This window comes from Cyclopterus lumpus, chromosome 14, assembly GCF_009769545.1.
Source record: "Cyclopterus lumpus isolate fCycLum1 chromosome 14, fCycLum1.pri, whole genome shotgun sequence".
Taxonomy (NCBI): domain Eukaryota; kingdom Metazoa; phylum Chordata; class Actinopteri; order Perciformes; family Cyclopteridae; genus Cyclopterus; species Cyclopterus lumpus.
Window position 1 is genome coordinate 15,391,030 of NC_046979.1, and position 19,777 is coordinate 15,410,806.

The 19,777-nt window shown below is 41.8% G+C and overlaps 2 protein-coding genes across 3 annotated transcripts in view; both read right to left on the bottom strand.

The window, feature by feature from the left end:
• Window positions 1-6,638, bottom strand: part of LOC117742670 (Down syndrome cell adhesion molecule-like protein 1 homolog) — a 49,572-nt gene extending 42,934 nt beyond the window's left edge. Inside the window, exon 1 of one of the 2 annotated variants that reach the window (XM_034550237.1) lies at window positions 6,416-6,638. In XM_034550237.1, the coding sequence (XP_034406128.1) occupies window positions 6,416-6,638 (223 nt within the window). The remainder of the gene's footprint in view (window positions 1-6,415) is intronic. The other variant, XM_034550238.1, reaches the window with a different exon arrangement.
• Window positions 6,639-12,932: 6,294 nt separating this feature from the next.
• scn4bb (sodium channel, voltage-gated, type IV, beta b) lies at window positions 12,933-18,317 on the bottom strand. The gene is made up of 5 exons (XM_034550525.1): window positions 18,254-18,317; window positions 14,454-14,617; window positions 14,146-14,365; window positions 13,189-13,318; window positions 12,933-13,029 (listed from the first exon to the last, which is right to left on the bottom strand). The coding sequence occupies exons 1-5, from the start codon at window positions 18,315-18,317 to the stop codon at window positions 12,933-12,935; spliced, it is 675 nt and encodes a 224-aa protein (XP_034406416.1).
• Between the last annotated feature and the right edge of the window lie 1,460 nt (window positions 18,318-19,777).

Consider the following 19,777-nt stretch of genomic DNA (forward strand, 5'->3'; position numbering starts at 1 on the left):
AACCACAACGGAGACCCGCGTGCTAAACACATCTTTGTCATGGCTGAATGCAAATGGTAAGTAATGAGATGTCAACGTCAACGATGAAATTCAAGGTGGGCCAGTTAAGTGCCACTCAACATCACAACGTCAAACTTTTTTGCATATTTTGTTGAACATATGGGATAAAACACCTCAAACACTCCACTGTGACCACCCTGAGATGAGGGAACTACTCCCCAGGTGCAACAGCTACGTTTTAACCAATGAACAGACACATCAAAGGTTAGGTGCTCAAAACGAAATTGGGAGCATATATATTGCCTCCACACGGCTCTCAACATGGGGACAGTTGGCCGACAGCTAGAAGCTAACGGTGCTAACAGCCCTAATGGCACACACATTGGCAACATTGCTGACAGAGCTAACAACTTTACCCGAGGAGGAGCCTCAGCAAAGACACCGTGGGTCCGGAAGAAGTTGTCAGCGGTTAGCGCTGCGGTTAGCGAGCCAGCGACTTACGACAGAGAGACTGAGGGCACGCGCGCGCGACCGGCCGACGACGACGACTCCTGCTGCGGTGAAGCGCGAGGGTCCTACGCTGCCTCTGATTGGCCAGTGCGCATTGACTGAGTTAGATAGAGCGGGTCGTACCTGCACTGATGGAAAAGAATACCTTCGGAGAAACTCAGATGACGACACACTTTATTCTTTGACCAGGTAGCTATTACTCCACTAGGCCGTTATCTTTATAATGCATATATGCAAGACTCAAGTCTTAAAATATGGACATGCCATATAACCAACATTGAACTGTTTTTTGTCAATAAAAAAAAATAGGATCTTACAGGGAAATTGGTATATGTTGATTACAGTATTGACAGTGAAACACCACGAACATCAGTGTCGTTGACATCTGGTCAAACCAGCATGCTCCCAGACTGACACAGGCACTATGGATAAACAGCCGGTGGTTAACTTGTTAACATCTTTGAATTCAGAACAAAACAGGCACTATTTGTCAGTATTAAGAGTTTGCTTTCACTGGTAAGATAATACAGATGACGAATTTAACAGATATATTGTTATCAACTAAAAATTTAAAAAACACAATATAATGCTGAACTTGAGCACTAAAAACAGTCTCTGCATTGTTATCCATGTCTTCAGTTTCACCAGGTTGCATTCCCACATTAAAGGTGCAGCAAACAACTATATATACAAAGATACAGCTGAGTAACGTCTACCTGAGCAGAGAGTGAAATCGTTCTACCTCTGTGGCGGTTGTTTCTCCTTGTGTTGATGTTATAGCCGGACTGGCCGCGCAAGCCTTATAGTGCATGTTAGTGTCTGTGAGCTTGCCTCACTGGCCCGTCACTATGCACTTAGCTCACTCATATGGTGGTTATACCATACAGATGATTATTTGTATTAATCATGACTTCGTCAATTTAATTTCAATGAAGAGATCATTCGTTTAGACTTTAAAACATCACAAAATAGTAATACAAGGGCAATCACAAATTCCCAGAATGTTTTGTTTCGTCCAACCAATAATTTAAAACCCAAAGAAATGCTTCTTACTTTAATAGAAATCAGAGAACATTTTAAAATCCTCCCATTAAAGAAGCTGGAAGCAGAGAATGTAGAGCTGAAACATTCAATCGATTGTCAAAATAGTTTGCGTTACATTTTCTGATGACTGACTAATATCAATTAAGTAATTCTTTCAGCTCTATGTTAATCTATGCTGATTTACCTAATAGAAATACGATGAAAAGTGGACATTAAGAATTTGAGACTATCCCACACACATGCTCCATATGTACAGTTGTCCTCTGTTCATTTCAGTGACACCGCCTTTCTCAGTGATGCATATGCAAAAAAGATCTGACCCCAGTCAGTGACCAAAGCTGTAGGGCAGATCACCTGCATCCAGGTGGCTTCATCAGCACCAGAGAGAGAGCCAGCCCTCACCGGAAAGTGTTGGAGCACTGACGGCACTGCTAAAGCTTAGGCTGTCAGAGTCGGAGCCACTATTTCATACATCCTGCCAGAGAGCCATGCATGAATATGTATGTCACAGAGGCAGAAGTCATAACCTATGCAAGGTTTCATCATGCATAATGCAGCTGATCTACGCCTCTCCAGGATGTGAGTGTGCACACACACACACACACACACACACACACACACACACACACACAACTGTATTGTGATGAGGAGGTAAACAAACCCCAGAACCCCCAATGTTCCACATACACACATTCTCACACCCCGAGCTCCTTGAGCCCAACCTGAGGCATAATGCCTCCACATGTTCCTCCTCTTCTTGTCTCAACCATCTCCATCTTTCCAATCCATTCTCGTGGTAAAACCACGTTCACAGCATTTCTTTATCGGATTTTGTGAATGGATCGTGGTAAAGGTCCAGAGTAGGATTCAACTAGAGACAAGCACATCAAAATCCTCTGCCTTCTCTCCTCGAGTGCTTGCTATTTTAGAACAATCTTCATTTCCACTGTAACTCCTCTCTTCCTGTTGTGCCGCCTCTCCTTCACTCATCCTTCAGGTGTTTTTGGGACATAAAGTTGCAACGGATGTTTTCGATAAGACGCCTGAAACTGTGTGTGGAAACATACAGCAGCAGAGGAAGAAGTGGGAGGAGACACGCTGTACGAAGGGGTGTGAATTGAATATGGGTGGGATGCAGGGGGATGAAGATAGGTGTAAGTTTATGGATAATCCTCAGGGGGTCTGGCATAAGTGGGTTGATGGGTGAAAAAGTAGGGGGCGAGGTTGCTGGGGTTACATCTAATCAAGGAAGGGGTCTCAGTGCTCCCCACCTACTGTCTTTCTGTACACCCTGTCCCCAACAATCTGCTCTCCACCCCCCTCCCACCCACCAACACCCCCCTAACACCCCCCCCCCCCCCCCCCCCCCCCCCCCTCCGGCCTGTGCTGTGTCAGTGAAAAAAAAGTGTGCTACTTCAGCAGTCCCCTGGGACCTGCTCCCCCTCACATCAAAGCAGCCAGTTTCTCTCTTAATGTGAATATCAAATCTGTGGATCACAAGTCCCAGCACAGTCTGCATAAACTGCCCCTCCCCCAACCTTTAATTCTGCCTAGTGATGAGGGAGAGAGAGGGAGGGGAGTTACTGCGAGAGGAAGCGATGGAGGGAGGGAGAGATGGAGAGAGAGATGGAGATAGAGAGAGAGATCCAACAAAAACAACTACTTGCTTCATAAATTTGACATTTGCTGAACGCACCCTCCTTCTGAAAATGTGCAGCCCCAGCATCCAATAAAATTTGGAGGAGGTCTTGCTCAATTTAGCCGTTCTAGGAAGGGGGAAAAAACATTTCTTACTGTCGACGCCGTTCATTTGCATCTTTTTTCCGATGTTATTTTATATGATTAGTACTTATTCATAATCTCGTTTAAGGACGAATGGGAGAGCAGGGCTGCCGGTGACAGAGCTGTGACATCCTATTGGTTAGCAGGGATGTGCAATGAGCTCCGTTTCTCTGCTGACCGTCTTACACCAGCACACTTTGCCCACCATTAGGCAACAACATTGTTTAATTTAGTCGTTGTTGATTTGTGAGGAATAATTAACATGTGTTTACATTACATTTACCTGCTGGTTCTCTGAGTGAAAAGTGGAGAAGATGTAGATCAAGTTGTTTGATCAATCATCAGACATTGATATTTTCTATTTTTAAAAATGGCCATTTATTTTTTTCATATTATTGTTGAAGCACAGTACCCTAATTTCCAATTAAAAGAATCAGAATCCTGTATACTAACCCCTGAAAGGACCACATTACAACAAAAGTCACACTGAGTGCTTGGTATTTCTCCTTTAACCCTCTTTAAGATGGGTGTTTTCGGCAAATTAAATAATGCCGGGTTTGAGCTGGTAAAAAATGTAGGCCTGTGCCCCACCTGAGTAATGATTGGCACCCCTGTGGACCACACAGCTCTGTCATTGAGTGGTGACTATAGCTCAGATTGCAGCTTTAATTGTGCAGCCTTGCAAAGACAGCACAGGGAATTGGACTGGGGAGGGAAGGGGGGAGAGGGGGGATTTTTGCATATTTCTATTTGTGGAGGGGGAACAGTGGAGAGGACACGAGTGTACCAGGGTGAGGGATCACCTTATTGCTTTAAATTAAAATGCAAGTTATATTGTTTGAATATTAGACAAATCTATTTATTTATTTAATTTTGTTTAAAATATAAAAGGTTAAATACATCCTCAGAGTGGGCCTACAGCAGGCCTGTATGTCGACGTGGATTTTTTTCCACTGCTACTGAATCCACAATTACTTAAATACAATCTGTGAATTTCATTTAAAATCAAAGAAGAAAACACACGTTTTTTGTTTTGACATGACCAATTAAAAATCATAATAAAATCCTTTAATCAGGTATTATATTTTAAATTGCTGCAGAAAAATTATAGGCATTGTGCTCTAATTGGTTATTGGTTATTAACTGTTATTACCCTTCACACCTTTTTTTTCCTAAGCTCCATTAAAAACCCTACACCCTCACTGCTCTGTCTCTGGCATAATAGCAACATTTATTTAATCAAACGTCTTGTGGAAAAATGTAAATATATTTTAAGAATCTTGTACATGATTGTAAATTATTGATCAGGTACAATAAGAATATTCACATAAATAAATGATTGATCTTCCAATTCAGCTCCTGCAGAAATAAGAAATGTGTCCAACATTTAACAACAAAACCAAGAGGGGTGTCCCCGTCACTCCTCCGCGCGCTTGCCAACACACACACACACACACACACACACACACACACACACACACACACACACGGTAACACGAGCCATGAAGCACGCGCTGGCACACGCGCGAGCACGACGGCGGGGCCCAGGTGCGCTATTAGTGAGGAACATGACCGGGCAAGTCTATAATTTGCACCAACGCCCCTGGACTTTCTCATTTGGTGAAATACATTTGCGCGTATTAATAAGATTCCGCAAAGCCCATGCATGGCAGCTCTGAAATCACAGCTTTCCAGTTGAATAATTGCTTTAAATGAATAGCGAATATTTGGGAAACTTAGTGTATTTAAGAGAGTTGAGGACAACAAACACAGGCAGCACATATGTGACTCACTGCTAATTGATATTCGCCGATATAAAAAAAAATGAAAGAGGCTTATTCAATGTGTGCGAAAATGCCAGAACTTAAAATGGCCTATTTTAATCATCTCGTTTGCATCGAGAACAGCCATATTCTCCTTCCAGCCTCCATGCCACATACTTTTTGCTAAGTAAAGGTACACCCTCTCAGGCCCTGTGCTAAAAGGACAAACTGTATGTAAACATGACTACAAACAGGCAGGCTACACAAAGGCCTGCAAAATGCTCTCACGTGGAGACTGTGTTGCATTCCTGTTATTTTCGAAGCAGATTTATTCAGGATTATTACAATGCACTGTAATAGCAGCAGATCAACTTTGCAGTAGGGTCGCGGATTTACTGCATACACTGAACAAGAGAGAATCCATTTCAACAAACAACCCGCCTTCTTTATTTATAAACACAATTAAACAAAGGAAAAATTGCGGAGACTAAATGATTTAAATAAGGAGGATAAATCTGAATGCGCCAATTAAGGCCTTCGTGTGGGAGTAGATCTATTAAACTATTAAGGCCGTTGTGGAGGAAGAAAAGGGGGCCGGTGTTTTTTTGCAATCCAATTTAAAATGGAAACAATTTGTCATCACTCAAACAACGAATTAAAACCCTAAACATCGTATCCTAATTGAAAAGAGCATCTTTTTGGTATGAAGCGCTTGTGCCAAATATAGTCCATGAAAACAGCTGCAATTAGCAAATGCTACACAATGAGAGCATCAAGATATCAAAAATCAGAAGAATTCCCATCAAAACTTTACAGAACTGCTACATTTTTCAGTGAACTTGCTCTAAAATTCGTAATCAATTGATATAATTGCAGGCCGATATATGTTTTCATTTTTCTCACACCCTCCCTCAGTATTTGCACCTCATTCTCCCTATTCAGCCATTTTACATATTCATAACCGGAGTTGGTAATGCGAAAACAATCCGTGCTATCAGCACCATCAGAGGCCGCTGCACAAAACCCCCAAAACAGTCAGGTAAAAAGAAAAGCCCTGTACACCTTTACTTTCACGACATTTCTATTAGTTAGGCTAAAGCAGGTTTATGCATTTTGATTTAAAGAATATTTCGATTTATATGAATTCCTCATGACATCCGATGATACATCAAAGCACAAGCCACACACATCATTCACCGCCACGAATCAATAGAGCATTCGATTAATGATCACTTTTCATTCAACTTAAACACAGCACGACTCCAGCACTCGCCACACAGCATTTGGAATATTTGCAGCATTTCTTTTTCTCTTACCTTCTTGGAGAGAGTACAGCAGGAGTAAAGTTACAAGCCACATGCCATAAATAGCAGGTATATTTTTCAGGAATATTTGGCAATCCTGGCAAGTGTGAGGCGCGGTCTTTTGGCCAGGCGGGTCTCCGTGCTGGACTGGCGACTGTGCTCCCCGGAGGTCTCTCCAGCCCTGCTGCCCCGCTAAGCATGGAGGGGAAATGAGAGGCGCTTCAGCCCCGCCCATGTCCCTCCTCTCTTCCCAAGACTACTGTGCATACAAATCCATCCTCACTGCACTAATCAAACACCGCGGAACGATGGGGCACAGCAAAGCCGAGAGTTGATGTGAGCTGAACAGTGGATTTCGGTCTAAATGGGTCCAAATTGCCAGTTTGTGTGAGCGCTGGAGCTGCGCAGACGGATCTGTTGGCACCTTGGAGAGAGCGCACCCACCTGTGCGCCCCTGATGACCGCGTTTCTTTGCGCAATATGGATCTACAAAAACCGCCCAGGTGGCTGCAAAGACTCTAAAAATGTAGTAACGTCCTTTCTTCTGAGTTTGGGCCTTAATCTCGGGGACGTGGAGCTACACCACAGATTAATGAATGCTTTTCTTTGTCTTTCGGAGCCATGGAACGTGCGCAGACATTTGCGCACAGATATGCACTGCAGATAGAGGGGAGGAGAGAGAAAGAGAGTAGCGGGGTGTGTGGGGCATGACACTTTCACACAGCAGGTGAATAACACAGCAGGTAAAGCAACGCTATTATCAAAGGTTTCAGTGAATCCTTTAAGCATTGGGAGCAACTTTCTACATTGCTATTTTTCCATTTCACCCTGCTCTCTGTTGCGCTCCCCTGCATAAGCATAAATTAGGACGGTAAGAGTCAGGACACTCCCAGTTCATATAATATTTAAAGTCACGGTGGATGCCAGTGGAGGATCTGAGAAGGGTCTGCTGCAGCAGCCCCACAACCTACAGGCACAGAGAGTGAAACCAAATTAAATGGTTTTTTTTATTGTGCATTTATGTACATTTCTTTTGTCTGATTGATAAACTCACTATATAGTTGACTGACAACACGTTTTTCTGCCACCGCATGTCTTCAAAAAAAAAAAGAACATATTTTGGCATTATGTTGTAGCTCAAGTATTCACACACTGCACACAACTGCATGGCCCGAGGTTGTCAAGTATGTGAAGTGAATCAGATGGTGTTGGAAGGAGATTCTCCACATCACTAACAGACACGATCGTATGAATAACAGACTCGCATTGGTATACATGTGATTCATTATATCCCAAAGATGTGAAGCGGTTCATCATTTCAAAATGACCTGCATCAGTGCTTTGTTCACGAGTCAGATAAAGCTCAGATTCTTATGTGACTAAACGTGTTCTGCCCACATTTAAGAACACATAAATAACCCCATGTCAATGAATAAAGACATCTGGACATGTGGAGGTCTATTTGACGCCCGTGTGTCGGCTGTCACTCAGTGGAAACGTGGTGGTCTTTAAACTTAAACATCTTGAAGAAAGGTCAGCGTCTCCTTCTCGCCTCTCACCACGCCGCATCTGATGTGACCGGAGGTTCACGCTTCTGACTCCACACGCGGGTCACTGCTGACACCTGCTGGTTAGACACGTGGTGGCACATTTCTGCACCAGGATTTAGGGGTTCATATATAATATATGTGGATGTGAAGTGATTGTGTTCGTGGTACTTTGTATTAGTGTGAAAATAACCCTTGAAGAGGTCTCATGTGACGTAACTGCACCAATAATAGAAATATGAAATATAAATACTAAAGTGGTGATGTGAAGATTTCCTTTTATGTGAATTTCATAAAGTGTCTATTTTGTTTATAGAAAGCATAAAGGGAGGAAGGAGCATATCGATGGCCGAAGAGCAAAACCTCCTGAAAATTTACAAAAAAAGAATGCTATTTTTTAAGGGTATCCAATGCATAATAAAAAATAGAAAAAAATAGAAAAAGAAAAATACACAAAGTGCAGATTTGAGGTTCCCCCGCTTTTCCTGGATCATTTTGCAGATTGGAGGTTTTGCACTTGGATATATGAAAACATGCAACATCAACACAGGATGAAACTATCTAAGCTCCCATTTACAAAAGTTGTATTTTTGCATTTTCCTTTGTGCAAAATCCCTTCACTTCTGCATACTGGGACACAACATGTTTTATCGGATAATGGCAGAACCTGAACGTAACAATTCCAACCAATATGGTTACAGACATCTGAGCAATTGAGGGGTTGAGTGTTGCAGCCAATGGGAAGTACAACGTACAACTTAATTAAGTTTAAGTTTAAGTAGATTAAGTTTTGCAGATTAAATAAAAAGAATACTAAAAATGGACACAGCAGAGGCAGAGACATACTGACCTTTAGTCCTTAGGCTCCAAAAACCCAGAATACTACACTTCCCATGTTGTCACTTGATAGTGACTTTTATTAGACTTTCCCTGAATGCATACGTTTGTACTGTCTATAAATTGAGATGACCTGATGACATCATCAAGAGGCATCTTCTCGAACTTGAAAAAAGCTGTCCCTTCGAAGTGAGCATTTTTTCAGCAGGAACAGGCACACAGGTTTACCTGTGTAGTCGTCTGTGGTCATTGTTCTTTCTCCCTCAGCACAATAGGAAGAGTCCAATCAAAGCACTAGCGTTAAGCTTTCTATACAAATAACACAAGAGGACAGATTTTATTCAAAACTTTATTAGATTTCATGTTCCTATAATAAAGACATTAAGAGCTGATGTGCATGGGTGAGCGGATGAAACTGGAGACATCATTTGAGGGCGAGCCAGAGCATTAAAGGTGTACTGTCGGCTATATTTGTGTGCAGAGAGCAGCAGTGGAGCGTGACTTGGTGAGTCTATATACGCAGTGCAGGGTCGGATCAAGTACAGGGGCTCCAGTCCACATCAAGCTCCTCTCTTGATGTTCCCCATTCACCTGCATCCCGTCAACACAACTCCCTGATCCACATCTCCGACTGTTGTATTGCTCACAGAACCGTCACAGTAACTCAACGGTGCGATGTGACAAACTGTCACTTCTGTTGTGATTTGCATAGAGTTGCTTGTCATCATAAGGCCCTCGCTGTCACAATCTCAACATTAGCCAAAAGCCTTTCTCAATTCATTGATTAGTGAGAAGAAAATCCTGTTTCTTTTTAACCAAGTCTAATTAGACAATAACTGACAGAGATCTGCCACTCAGAGAAAAATCACTCTTCAACAGTTAAATCAAATTATTGCAATTGAATGATTTGATCCTGCAAAACATTGTATTTATGTCTCCAAAGTCAACAGCCTGAAAGTTACGACCTGATGCACAATTCATATACACCGGATATTCTCTCTTTTAAATCAAACAAGAATATGGAAAATATATGACGAATGTATATTGCCCATAATATGTTTTGCACCTTCTGCAATATCTTTCCTTTCGTAAAAATAAAACATTATTGCAGCTTTTTCTTTTGGTGCAATTTTGCCTTTTTGTCAGTCTAATCAAATATCATTGTTCAATCCATAATAGCACATTGTTTTATAGCCCACTTAAAGGAATAGTTTTTACATTTTGGTTGGTTAGCTTAGCTTAGCAAAACAAAAAATGGTAACAGCAAGCAGAAACAGTTAGCATTGCTCAATCCAAAAATGAAAAAAATCTGCCTACCAATAAAGCTCACTAACTAACACGTTATATTGTACATTTAATACCTGGAGTGTTGTTGACACTGTGAAGTTGCCTGGCAACAGTGGAGGAGCATGTTAACAAGGTAATAAGTGAGCTTTAGAGGTGTTGGTAGGTGGATTGTGTTAACTGAGGAGAAAGCCATGCTAGCTGTTTCCACCTTTCCAGTTGCTAAACTTGATCAATATAACCAGCCAGACAATAATTCATCTTAATCGCGCCATGAACACAAATTAGCAAACTTCTCAGAACGTTAAAACTATTGCTTTAAGACTCATTCCTCTACATTTACTGCCGTTTCAACAGGAAATACATTACATTGAGAAAGTAACAACATCCTCACTTGGGAATATTTCCTCATGTCTGCTGTTTGGTTCCTTCTTATCTCACTTGGATGATCAATGTGACACACTGACACTGATTTACATTAGATCCCGTCCATACACAAACATATACATGTGCCAAACACATCCCCTTTTACAATATTGCTGCAGTGACTATAGACTGGAGTCACTTTAACTGGAGGCACATTATTTTAAACATAACAGTGAGCTTCTGAAACCACCAGAAGCTCACACTTCACTGTACAGTTGGCGAAGCTAACACCTGCTGAGACTGTGGAGGTACATTTATATATGACTTGACCCAGTGCTTAGCCACACATCTGTCCCACTCTCCAGAGGTATTTCTTTTTAAAGCCAGACATTCACTGTCTTGAATGTGCAAAACATGCATGTGTAGCCTATATTGTAAATGCAGGTGAAATAGTATTTCACTGTTTTTGAGTGTGATGCAGATACAGTACATTAATCTCCTAACATCCCTGTTTATTAGTCAGGGCTTCACTCGTGATCATTGAGAGTATGAATTTATGGGTAATTTACTGTATGCATGGACAGGGCAACCGGGTTTATCTTTTTCACAGCAGTGCAGCTATAAACATTATTTATTGAAAAGAGTAAAACACTGACTGAATGGAAAAGTGTTTAGGGAAAACGAGCCTTTTGCACACGGACGCACAAGCAACTCTATTGAGTCTGATCCAGACGTATCCATGGCCACATCACCAACTATTGCTAGGGTTAGCAAGGGTTAGCACAATGACATTAGCATGGCCTAAAATGGGGTTTACAGTTAACCTCAGAGCTAACTCTACCAGTGACAGTACATTGAACCATGTTTGGTTGTATTCCCAAAACGTATGTATTTCTGTTTTCAAGCAGTGTGTCTAAAATCTGGCCCATGTTGCACATGCTTAAATTGATTATTTGTCTTAAAAGCAGCATCATCAGAGGCTCATTCCTCTTCTATGGGGTTAGCTTCAGGGGATTGTATATCATGTCAGTTCAGAAGCTTTTTGCATTATTACTGTTCGCTGAGCTTTATAAAGTCTTTTGCAATATATAGTCGTCCTCGCTGGCAGAGGAGTGTAGAAGCACTAACAGGCACCTGCGTTTTATATCAAGCAAAGAGACGGTACAGGATGAAGAGCTGGGCTGAATCCTACAATATTCTGTCAAGGCCATTTGTGTTAGCACCCTTCTTTTTGTTACTACAGTATCTGCGAGATAGATCATTTAATTTTGATTTAGTTTACCATTTTATTGAAGGGTTACTGTGAATTTGGTGTGAGGATTCAGCACAGCTTTAACTACATTACATAATTTCCTGTTTCAAGCACTAAAAGAAAAGTGTTTTTGTTTTGACTTCAGATTAAAAACAGTCAAAGTTGACGTGTTTTTAATGTATACCGGCTGTGGCCAAAGACAATGATTGTTATAGCAAGAATCCAAAGAACTTTTAACAGAGCACAACTATGCAAACATGAAATACAACAGTTTGTTCTTCTCCTTCATGAATACCCCCCCACTCACTATTTAATAAGGTTTACATAAATTCACACAAGTATACCCACAATTGAATAAATGTGCACATGGTTGCTTTTAATTTAAGGAATTCAAAAATAAACCATCTACCAGAGACACTAAGCTTACTGCTCGTTACCAAGCATGCTTTCACTGAGCTTACACTCACTGCAGAATATCCCAGTGGGAAATATCCACCAATAGATGAACAAATCTCATCCAAATTGCATGTTGTTACTATGCAGAGCCTGCTGTTAGAGTGGGGAATTGATCATTTGGACAGGTTTCAGAATATTCCTTTTTTGTTTTGTTTAGAGTGTAGTGCTTTCTTTCTTTTGCACTTCCTTCACTGCTGTTGTCTTCACTGTCTATAATGAATTGGCTGTGCCATAGTTTAGACTCTAGAGACAACTTGGCAACAATGTCTTCCTCAGAGACTTTTTTGACTTGATATTTATGCTTTGTTGCATGAATATCAAGACCAATAATGCACATTTCATGAAGTAAAAGTGCAGTAGCTTGTAATTGTTTAACTGTTATCAGAACCATTCACTGGCCACGGCAAACAAAAAGAGAAATCCCAACACCTTTAATGGGTTTTGTTCTCGTAATGTGTTGACCAAAGAAGGCAAATGTATGGGAGACCAGGTAGGAGGGGGGATGTAAATATTATATCCTATACCCTAAATAAATCAAGCTGGAGCGTCTCCGGTATGCACACTTATATATATTGTGAGTACATTTGAAATAATTATGTGTGCACTAATTTGCACGTTCTTGAGTTGTATATCATTCAACACCGTTGTGTGCACATGTGTCCTCTTTGTAGGCCACAGCCAGGCAGTTTTTAAGATCCAAACGTGTGCAAATACATGTGCATATAGAAATATATGCAAAGAAGGTAAATAATATAGTACTCATATTGTTTTATATACATGCACTTTCTCATTTCTTTTTTGGCGTTGGTTTTGAATCAGCTTTGGATCCTGAGAGGCCATTTTCTGTGTTGTCGATCCCTGATGATGTTACAAGGCACTCCTTACTGCAGTGGCGTAGGAGGAAAGAAGGAGAAGACAAAGTTAGGACTGTACACGTACGGCAGGCAGCTCAAAGAAACATCTCGAGCTCACGCCAAACTCTGATGAAACCGTATGAAATGGTTGCACTGCTGATAAATATCCAGGTGGCTGTGAAAACTCACTTTTTCTCCTCAATCTTGGAAAGAACAAAGATAGTGAAGTTCTTGAGCAACATGAAGCCCATTAATGCTGCGATGGCTCCGCCCACAGCGGAGGCTATCATGATGGTCAGCGTGTTGTCCACCACCCTCACTGCAGACATTAACAAAGCACCACAGGACTGATATACAAATGAACAGGTCCAGAAGGTCTTCTATAACTTGTGTGTTGTTACAAAGCCTCCTAATTCTAATACGTTGGTGATGTGAGACTAATAAATAGGTTTATTGTTTTGTTTTACCAAAGACCATTTCATTTGATGAACTGCATGATTAAACTTACCGTGTGCTTAAAAACTCAAACATGCTTAGTTTAATAGGAGAGAAGGATTATCAGCTCTCTTGCATGTTTGTCTTTGTGTGTGGAGGACCAAACCATATGAGAAAATAACTAACATTAAGTCATGAATTAATTCCACACTCTTTATTTTCTCTTTTACTGTCACCTCAAGATTTATTTTCCTTCTGAGGGATCATTTAATTTTTGTCATTTTCCCTAAGCAGGCTAAACATTTCTCTTGCAATATTGTCTTTGCATGTGGCCTGATTTATCTTATCATCAACATACAAATTAATGCATGTTCTAGTTTATTATTACTTCAGTGTGCACATTATGGGGCCATGAAGCAAACCCCAGTGAGCTGTCCCACATTTGTGATTGGCCAATATATACAGTATGTCAGGGCATATAGTTAAAAGGAAGATCTATAGGGATGTGTCATATTGGGCAGTTCCCATATCATTGGGCTATTTTCTGTTGCTAAAAGGGGGGACATTTTGGTTTGGTAGATGAATAATGGGCTGAAGATTGATTGGAAATGTTTGTAAAACATAAAAAAACTAAACAACTAATATAGCTTTGCCTGAAGACCCATTTATACATAATGAAAGGAAAATAAAGCATAGACCTTGACCACTCACACTCGTCCACCACGATGAGTTTGAAGATGGCACTGTGGTTCCTGCCCTTCTCTTTGGGATTGCGTCCAAAACAAGTGTACAGGCCTCCATCCTCAAAGGTGATGTTCCACAGCAAGATGGAGACGTTGTTGTTACGGTTCTTCCCCACAAACTCCACCCGCTCTCGAAATATTTCCACATGTGGCTCCACCCCCTCATTCACTATCAATGACTCACACACCTGATGGGACCAACAAGCCATCAATCATCCAAAACGACCGAACAGGTTACCTGAGCATGACTCTCTCCCTCCGACAGAGGGTTCTTACCTTCTGCATGGTGCCGTTGTCATTGAATTGCCAGTTGAAGTAGAGGTCCTGGATGCCAATACAGCTGGCGTACGTGCAAGGCAACATGACTGTGCTGCCATTCACGGCCTGCAGAAAGGGAATCTTCCCAACAATCATCTCAAGGGCCTGAACAGACCACATGCCTGAAGAGAGGGGGAATAGAAAGCACAACCAGATAAGACTACACAGGGCACACATCTTGCTTGAATAATATGTACCAACAATTTAATAAGTATGTTTTTACATGTGCCAGAATGTATCTTGCCTGAGAGCAGTAACTTCCTAATGTCTTGTCATATCTGTGAGAAAACCAGCAAATCCTTCAGGAAGTTACTGCTCCCAGTGTCAAGAAATATTCTTGATTGTGTTACCTTCGGTCAGAACTTCCAGTCTTTATGCTAAGCTCTGCTAATCAGCTGCTGTCTGTAACCGTATTTTCACGTATTTTAGGGTATCTGTATCAATATTGTCTTACTCTCTGCAAGAAAGCAAACACACATATCGCTGCAATGTTGAATTATTCCTTTAAGTTCAGCATTCAGATTCCTTAATGTCCAAAACCCATACTTCATCGCTTACATTAAATGCACACAAATGTTCATTCTATTTTACAAATGTACATCCACCATTCAAATTAGATTTTCATGATTTCAAGAACACATTATAACATAGAATAAACTAGTATTGGCGCTTGACTGGTCACACCCTCAGTACCACGACACCACAGAGTCCTGGCTGTGACAGTACTGTAAATAAGAGAGGATGAAATCTGCTGGGCCCCTTGTAAGAACTGTAAGTGAACACCGGGGGCACCGACAGACGGCATCAGGAAGCCCCAGTGGTTAAATTGTACTTCTACCAATTAAGGCGGATGGCAGGAAAACTGCAGTGTCTTTTTTTATAGTTTGTCTTTTCCTTTTTTTCCTCATTAGTATCCCACCTACTGTTTATGTGTCAAGGTCACAGGTATCAAAGAGTCACAGTATTTCATTTTAATAGGTCTCTCCCTCTTCTTCACCATTAAAGCTCCCCGATGCTTCCATCTAGTGTGTGATATGTGAACTACATGCTCACAAGGTGCTGTGCAGAACTCGTACACAATATGATGAGGTTATAGAGAGAAAACGCAACACATGATAAGATGAATGGTTTCACGAGCAGCTGTATTTTCTGCACTGCTTCTCACATCCCCACGATTCTGTTTTGTGTGTAATGCTTTGCTGTAAACATGGTCAAGGTCAACGTATGACAAGCTACATTGCAGCAAATAGAGAATAACATTGCTTAAAACAGCAGACATGGCTTTACACAAAGAGGCTGTGGCATATTGTGTATGGAAATGTTATTGATTCAGCCTCATCTCTCCCTTGATATCTTGTAAAACTCACTCTCTCCAATCTTTTCCCTCAGCTGGTCCAATGCAGCACAGTGAGCTTGCAAAAACAGCAATAAAGCAGCGGCGAGAGAGCAGCAGCATCCCCCCTCCCGTCGCTTTCCTCGTTCACATTGTATAGTGTCACTTTGTTTCATTAACCTTTCACTATATTTGTGTTATATATTGCAATCTATTTGTAGTTACTGCAGCTGTTAACAAGAGACCCAGACCAAAATGATCATATTAATAATATTTCTAATCGAGGTTTCGTTTTGCAAGGTGAAGTGTTGGAGCTTCAGTGATAAACGTAGAACAGCGATGCTCCAGTTTCTAGCCTATAAATGTCAACTTTAGAATATCTCACAACATATGCTTGAGTCAAATATTATATTCAAATAACAGAATGCTACAGAATGCTACAGTAGCCTGGCAACTACTACTAAACTTGATATTTAGGAGCTTAAAGAAATATTATAATGTAACATCAGCTGATAATACTATCCATTTTTACTTCGAACCTCAAACCTACTTTGGCATTTACACCAATACAGTTATATCGGCAGTAAGCTAATATTGGCTGCTTTATCAATCTATCTGTACACCAGCTGTTATGAAATACAATGGCCGGCCAAACATGAATGGCACTAGATAGCATTTCTTTGAGATTTCATGAAATATTTTAGGTAAAGAAGGGACAATAACCAATCTTATTCATATTCATATCCAAGGTGTAAAAGGAGACATATACTGGTTTGAATTGTTAGAATGACGAAAACAACGGAAGAGGTCTAGTCAAGTGGAACACAATTCAACTTGAAAATGAACAGCCTAAGGTGAAAGCCAAAATACAGAGACATAAAACAGCTTATTCTGCTTAACAAGTACTATATAGTGTAGGGCACCTTTTTAAGCACCTCATTATACAATAGAGCAAACACATATGATGGTAATCCATGTCATAATGCTGATGCTTATGCAACTGCTGTAACATCTCTCTCTCTCTGCTACATGTCCACCTACATCTGCTGATTACGCCTACCGTGCAGTTTTTGTTATGGCCAAAATGTTTGCTGTTCATTCTAAATAAAGACAACACCTGTGAGCAAGAAATAGCCATTCTTGAACTGAAATCAACATCTAAATGTTTACCTGGAAACACAATCCGACTGTCAGTCCATGTGTGTAAATGGGAGATGAATATTTGAAAGGCCAGGAATATTGTGAGGTAGTTTTAGAGCCCACAGTTCTGGCACATACGGTCACAGACCATGGTCTCACATAGATCATCTTTTTAATGCGTGTTGGCTGCATTATTACTGCACTGATGCTCCACACACACAGACATATTTACTGTAAGTACTGAATGAACAATGTCAGAAAAGGGTATTAGAAATAGTTAATTGTCAGATAACGGATAATGTAGAATAAATGCAGGATGGCAACATAAATTGTATGCCAGACTACGAAGGATATTCAAACAGTATGCGTCAACTATGACTGAAATGTGATTCTAATGTGATGCTTTTTTTCCAAATAGGAAACACTTTATTAAAGATGTGTGGATGGGTGTCGCCTGTTGCAAACAGAAGCCAATATTCACAGCTAATCCTCTATATCCAAAACAGCATAAAGTAACATGGGGAGAGGCTATCATCTCTGTCAGTCTCAAACTGCTGCAGGAACTTGAGACAACAATATCAGATCTGGATACCTACTGTGCTGTAACTCTATGATCACTGCAAACATACTCTTTTTTAATATATTGATTCATGAATAAATGGAAATTGAACTGATATTTTACTGGCCACTGCCCCACGTGACTCTGCTGCACGATTACTGCAGATATATCTCCACTGTAGGCAATCAAACCTCTTGTCTGGAGGGCCTACTTTCTGACACGGCTTTCCCATCACAAGAGCCGCTATTTAGCTTTTTGGGTCCATACAATCCCAATCAAAACCAATATGGATTGCAGATAACAACAAACTATTGACCAATGACTTCATTCCCAACAAGCACATTTCAATGAAACATTCAGTTCTCGTCCCTTTCTGTGTTTCAAGGCAGAACCAGCAGCGTTTGGCTCATGAGATGAAACACGCAGAAAACCTGCCCTGTCTCCAAAGTAAAACCCTTGTGCGAAACCTATCGTGTATACTGACCTAAATACAATCACAGTCAACACTGACGTAGGTCAGAATCTGATGAAGGTCAAATTTTCCACAGCATAATTGTTCCGCATAACAACACAAACACACATTGATAGCGGCGCAGGCTGTTGGTATTCAATAAGGAGTGAGAAGGGGAAAAAACTAATGTGAAGTTTTCAAAAAGGAGAGATGAGGCGCCGTGCAAATGGGCTGTAGCATAATGATCATGGAGAGAGGTGACGTAAAGACATTACCGAGCAGCGTAGAGAAGATCAGGCCCAGCCTCGGTAGGTGAACTCTAAACCACTGGACCTCCATGGCAGCCAGATCTGTTCCAAGACAGATACTGCTGCAGGATCCAGCGGTCCCTAGATAGCTCGGACAATATCCTTTAGCACAACTTGGCCTCTCTGGTACACTGGATTGAATCTGGAATATGCGGTCTGGGTGTCTGGACCCCAAACGAGGCACGTCCCAGTCGTGCACCTGCAGTTGTCCGGAAGGAGGGAGCCGGCCCGCCTAACCCCAGAGCACTCCTGTGGAAGTGACTGTAGGTTAGACAGAGGGCAAAGGCGAAGAGGGGGGGGGGGGGGGGGGGGGGGGGGGGGGGGGGGGGGGCAGAGTGAGATTGAAAGAAAGTAAAAGTTATCAATTGAAATATTAAAATGGGACATTACGTTTCTATAAAAGCATAGACAGTACAGTAAAAAGTGATTCCTAGACAGACAGTTTGTGTTTACATGTTTCCTGCATGCATGAGTCTTCATGCGCATACAGTATCCATTGGACTGAATGTGAAAGGGGTAGAGCTTAAGAAAATACAGAAACATCAATACATGCACAGTTCAAGTTCTGTCCTGCCTACCTGCCCCTGCAGTCGGTGTTCCCTCAGAGGCCGGCAGGCTGCCTGCACAGCTGAGTCAGTGTGAACAGGACAGTGGCGAACACTGCGCACAGTCAGGGTTCACTCAAGGAGAATCCGCCAGCCGGCACTTTTACTGCAGAGCCAGCCACACTACCAGCCCCGGCCAGGATGACAGAAAATTAGAGAGGAGAGGTGGAGGCACACGGAGAAATGTGGAGAGACAGACGGACAGGACGGAAAGCTGCTGTTCTCATTCCCCCTCAGCACAGCACCAATGACGCTGACTCTTCTCCCTGCCCGTCCCTCCGGCTACCTCGCAACTTTTCCCTGTCCTCTCCGTTGGCTGCATGCCACCTCTCTCTCTCTCTCTCTCTCTCTCTTTCTCTCGCTCTCTCTCCTCATCTCTCTGTCTCCCCTCCCTCACCTGCCCCTGTTTCCTTCCCTCCTCCATCAACCCCATTCACTCCTCCCCTCTCTGCTTTCCTCCCTGCCTCACCCTCCTCCCCATCTCCCGACTCAGGGCGTGTATGCAGACTCAGGCACTTTTCTCAGAGTGTTTGTGAAGATCAGAGAAAAGTTCTGCAGTGCAGGTTAGGGAGGAGGCTGTGTAATGCAGCCCCAGGGCCGGGCCAGAAACACGGTCCCATATCAAAACTCTCCATTCATAAATAGACATGTTCTTTCACTGACAACGTCACCGTCAAGGATTCCAAACTCAGCACTACAGAATAACAGCATCAGAGTTACTCTCTATTCTACTTATACAATGGAAAAAGTTTGATTTTAAACTGCAATGTGACTTTCCAAGCTTTTCCTGTATTGTATGGACAGAGCGACATTCTTCCCTCTTGTCCTAAAAGGCAAGCTCTTGCCGGGACTTGTATTCCCCTGGCTCTGAATAATCAGCTTCCTC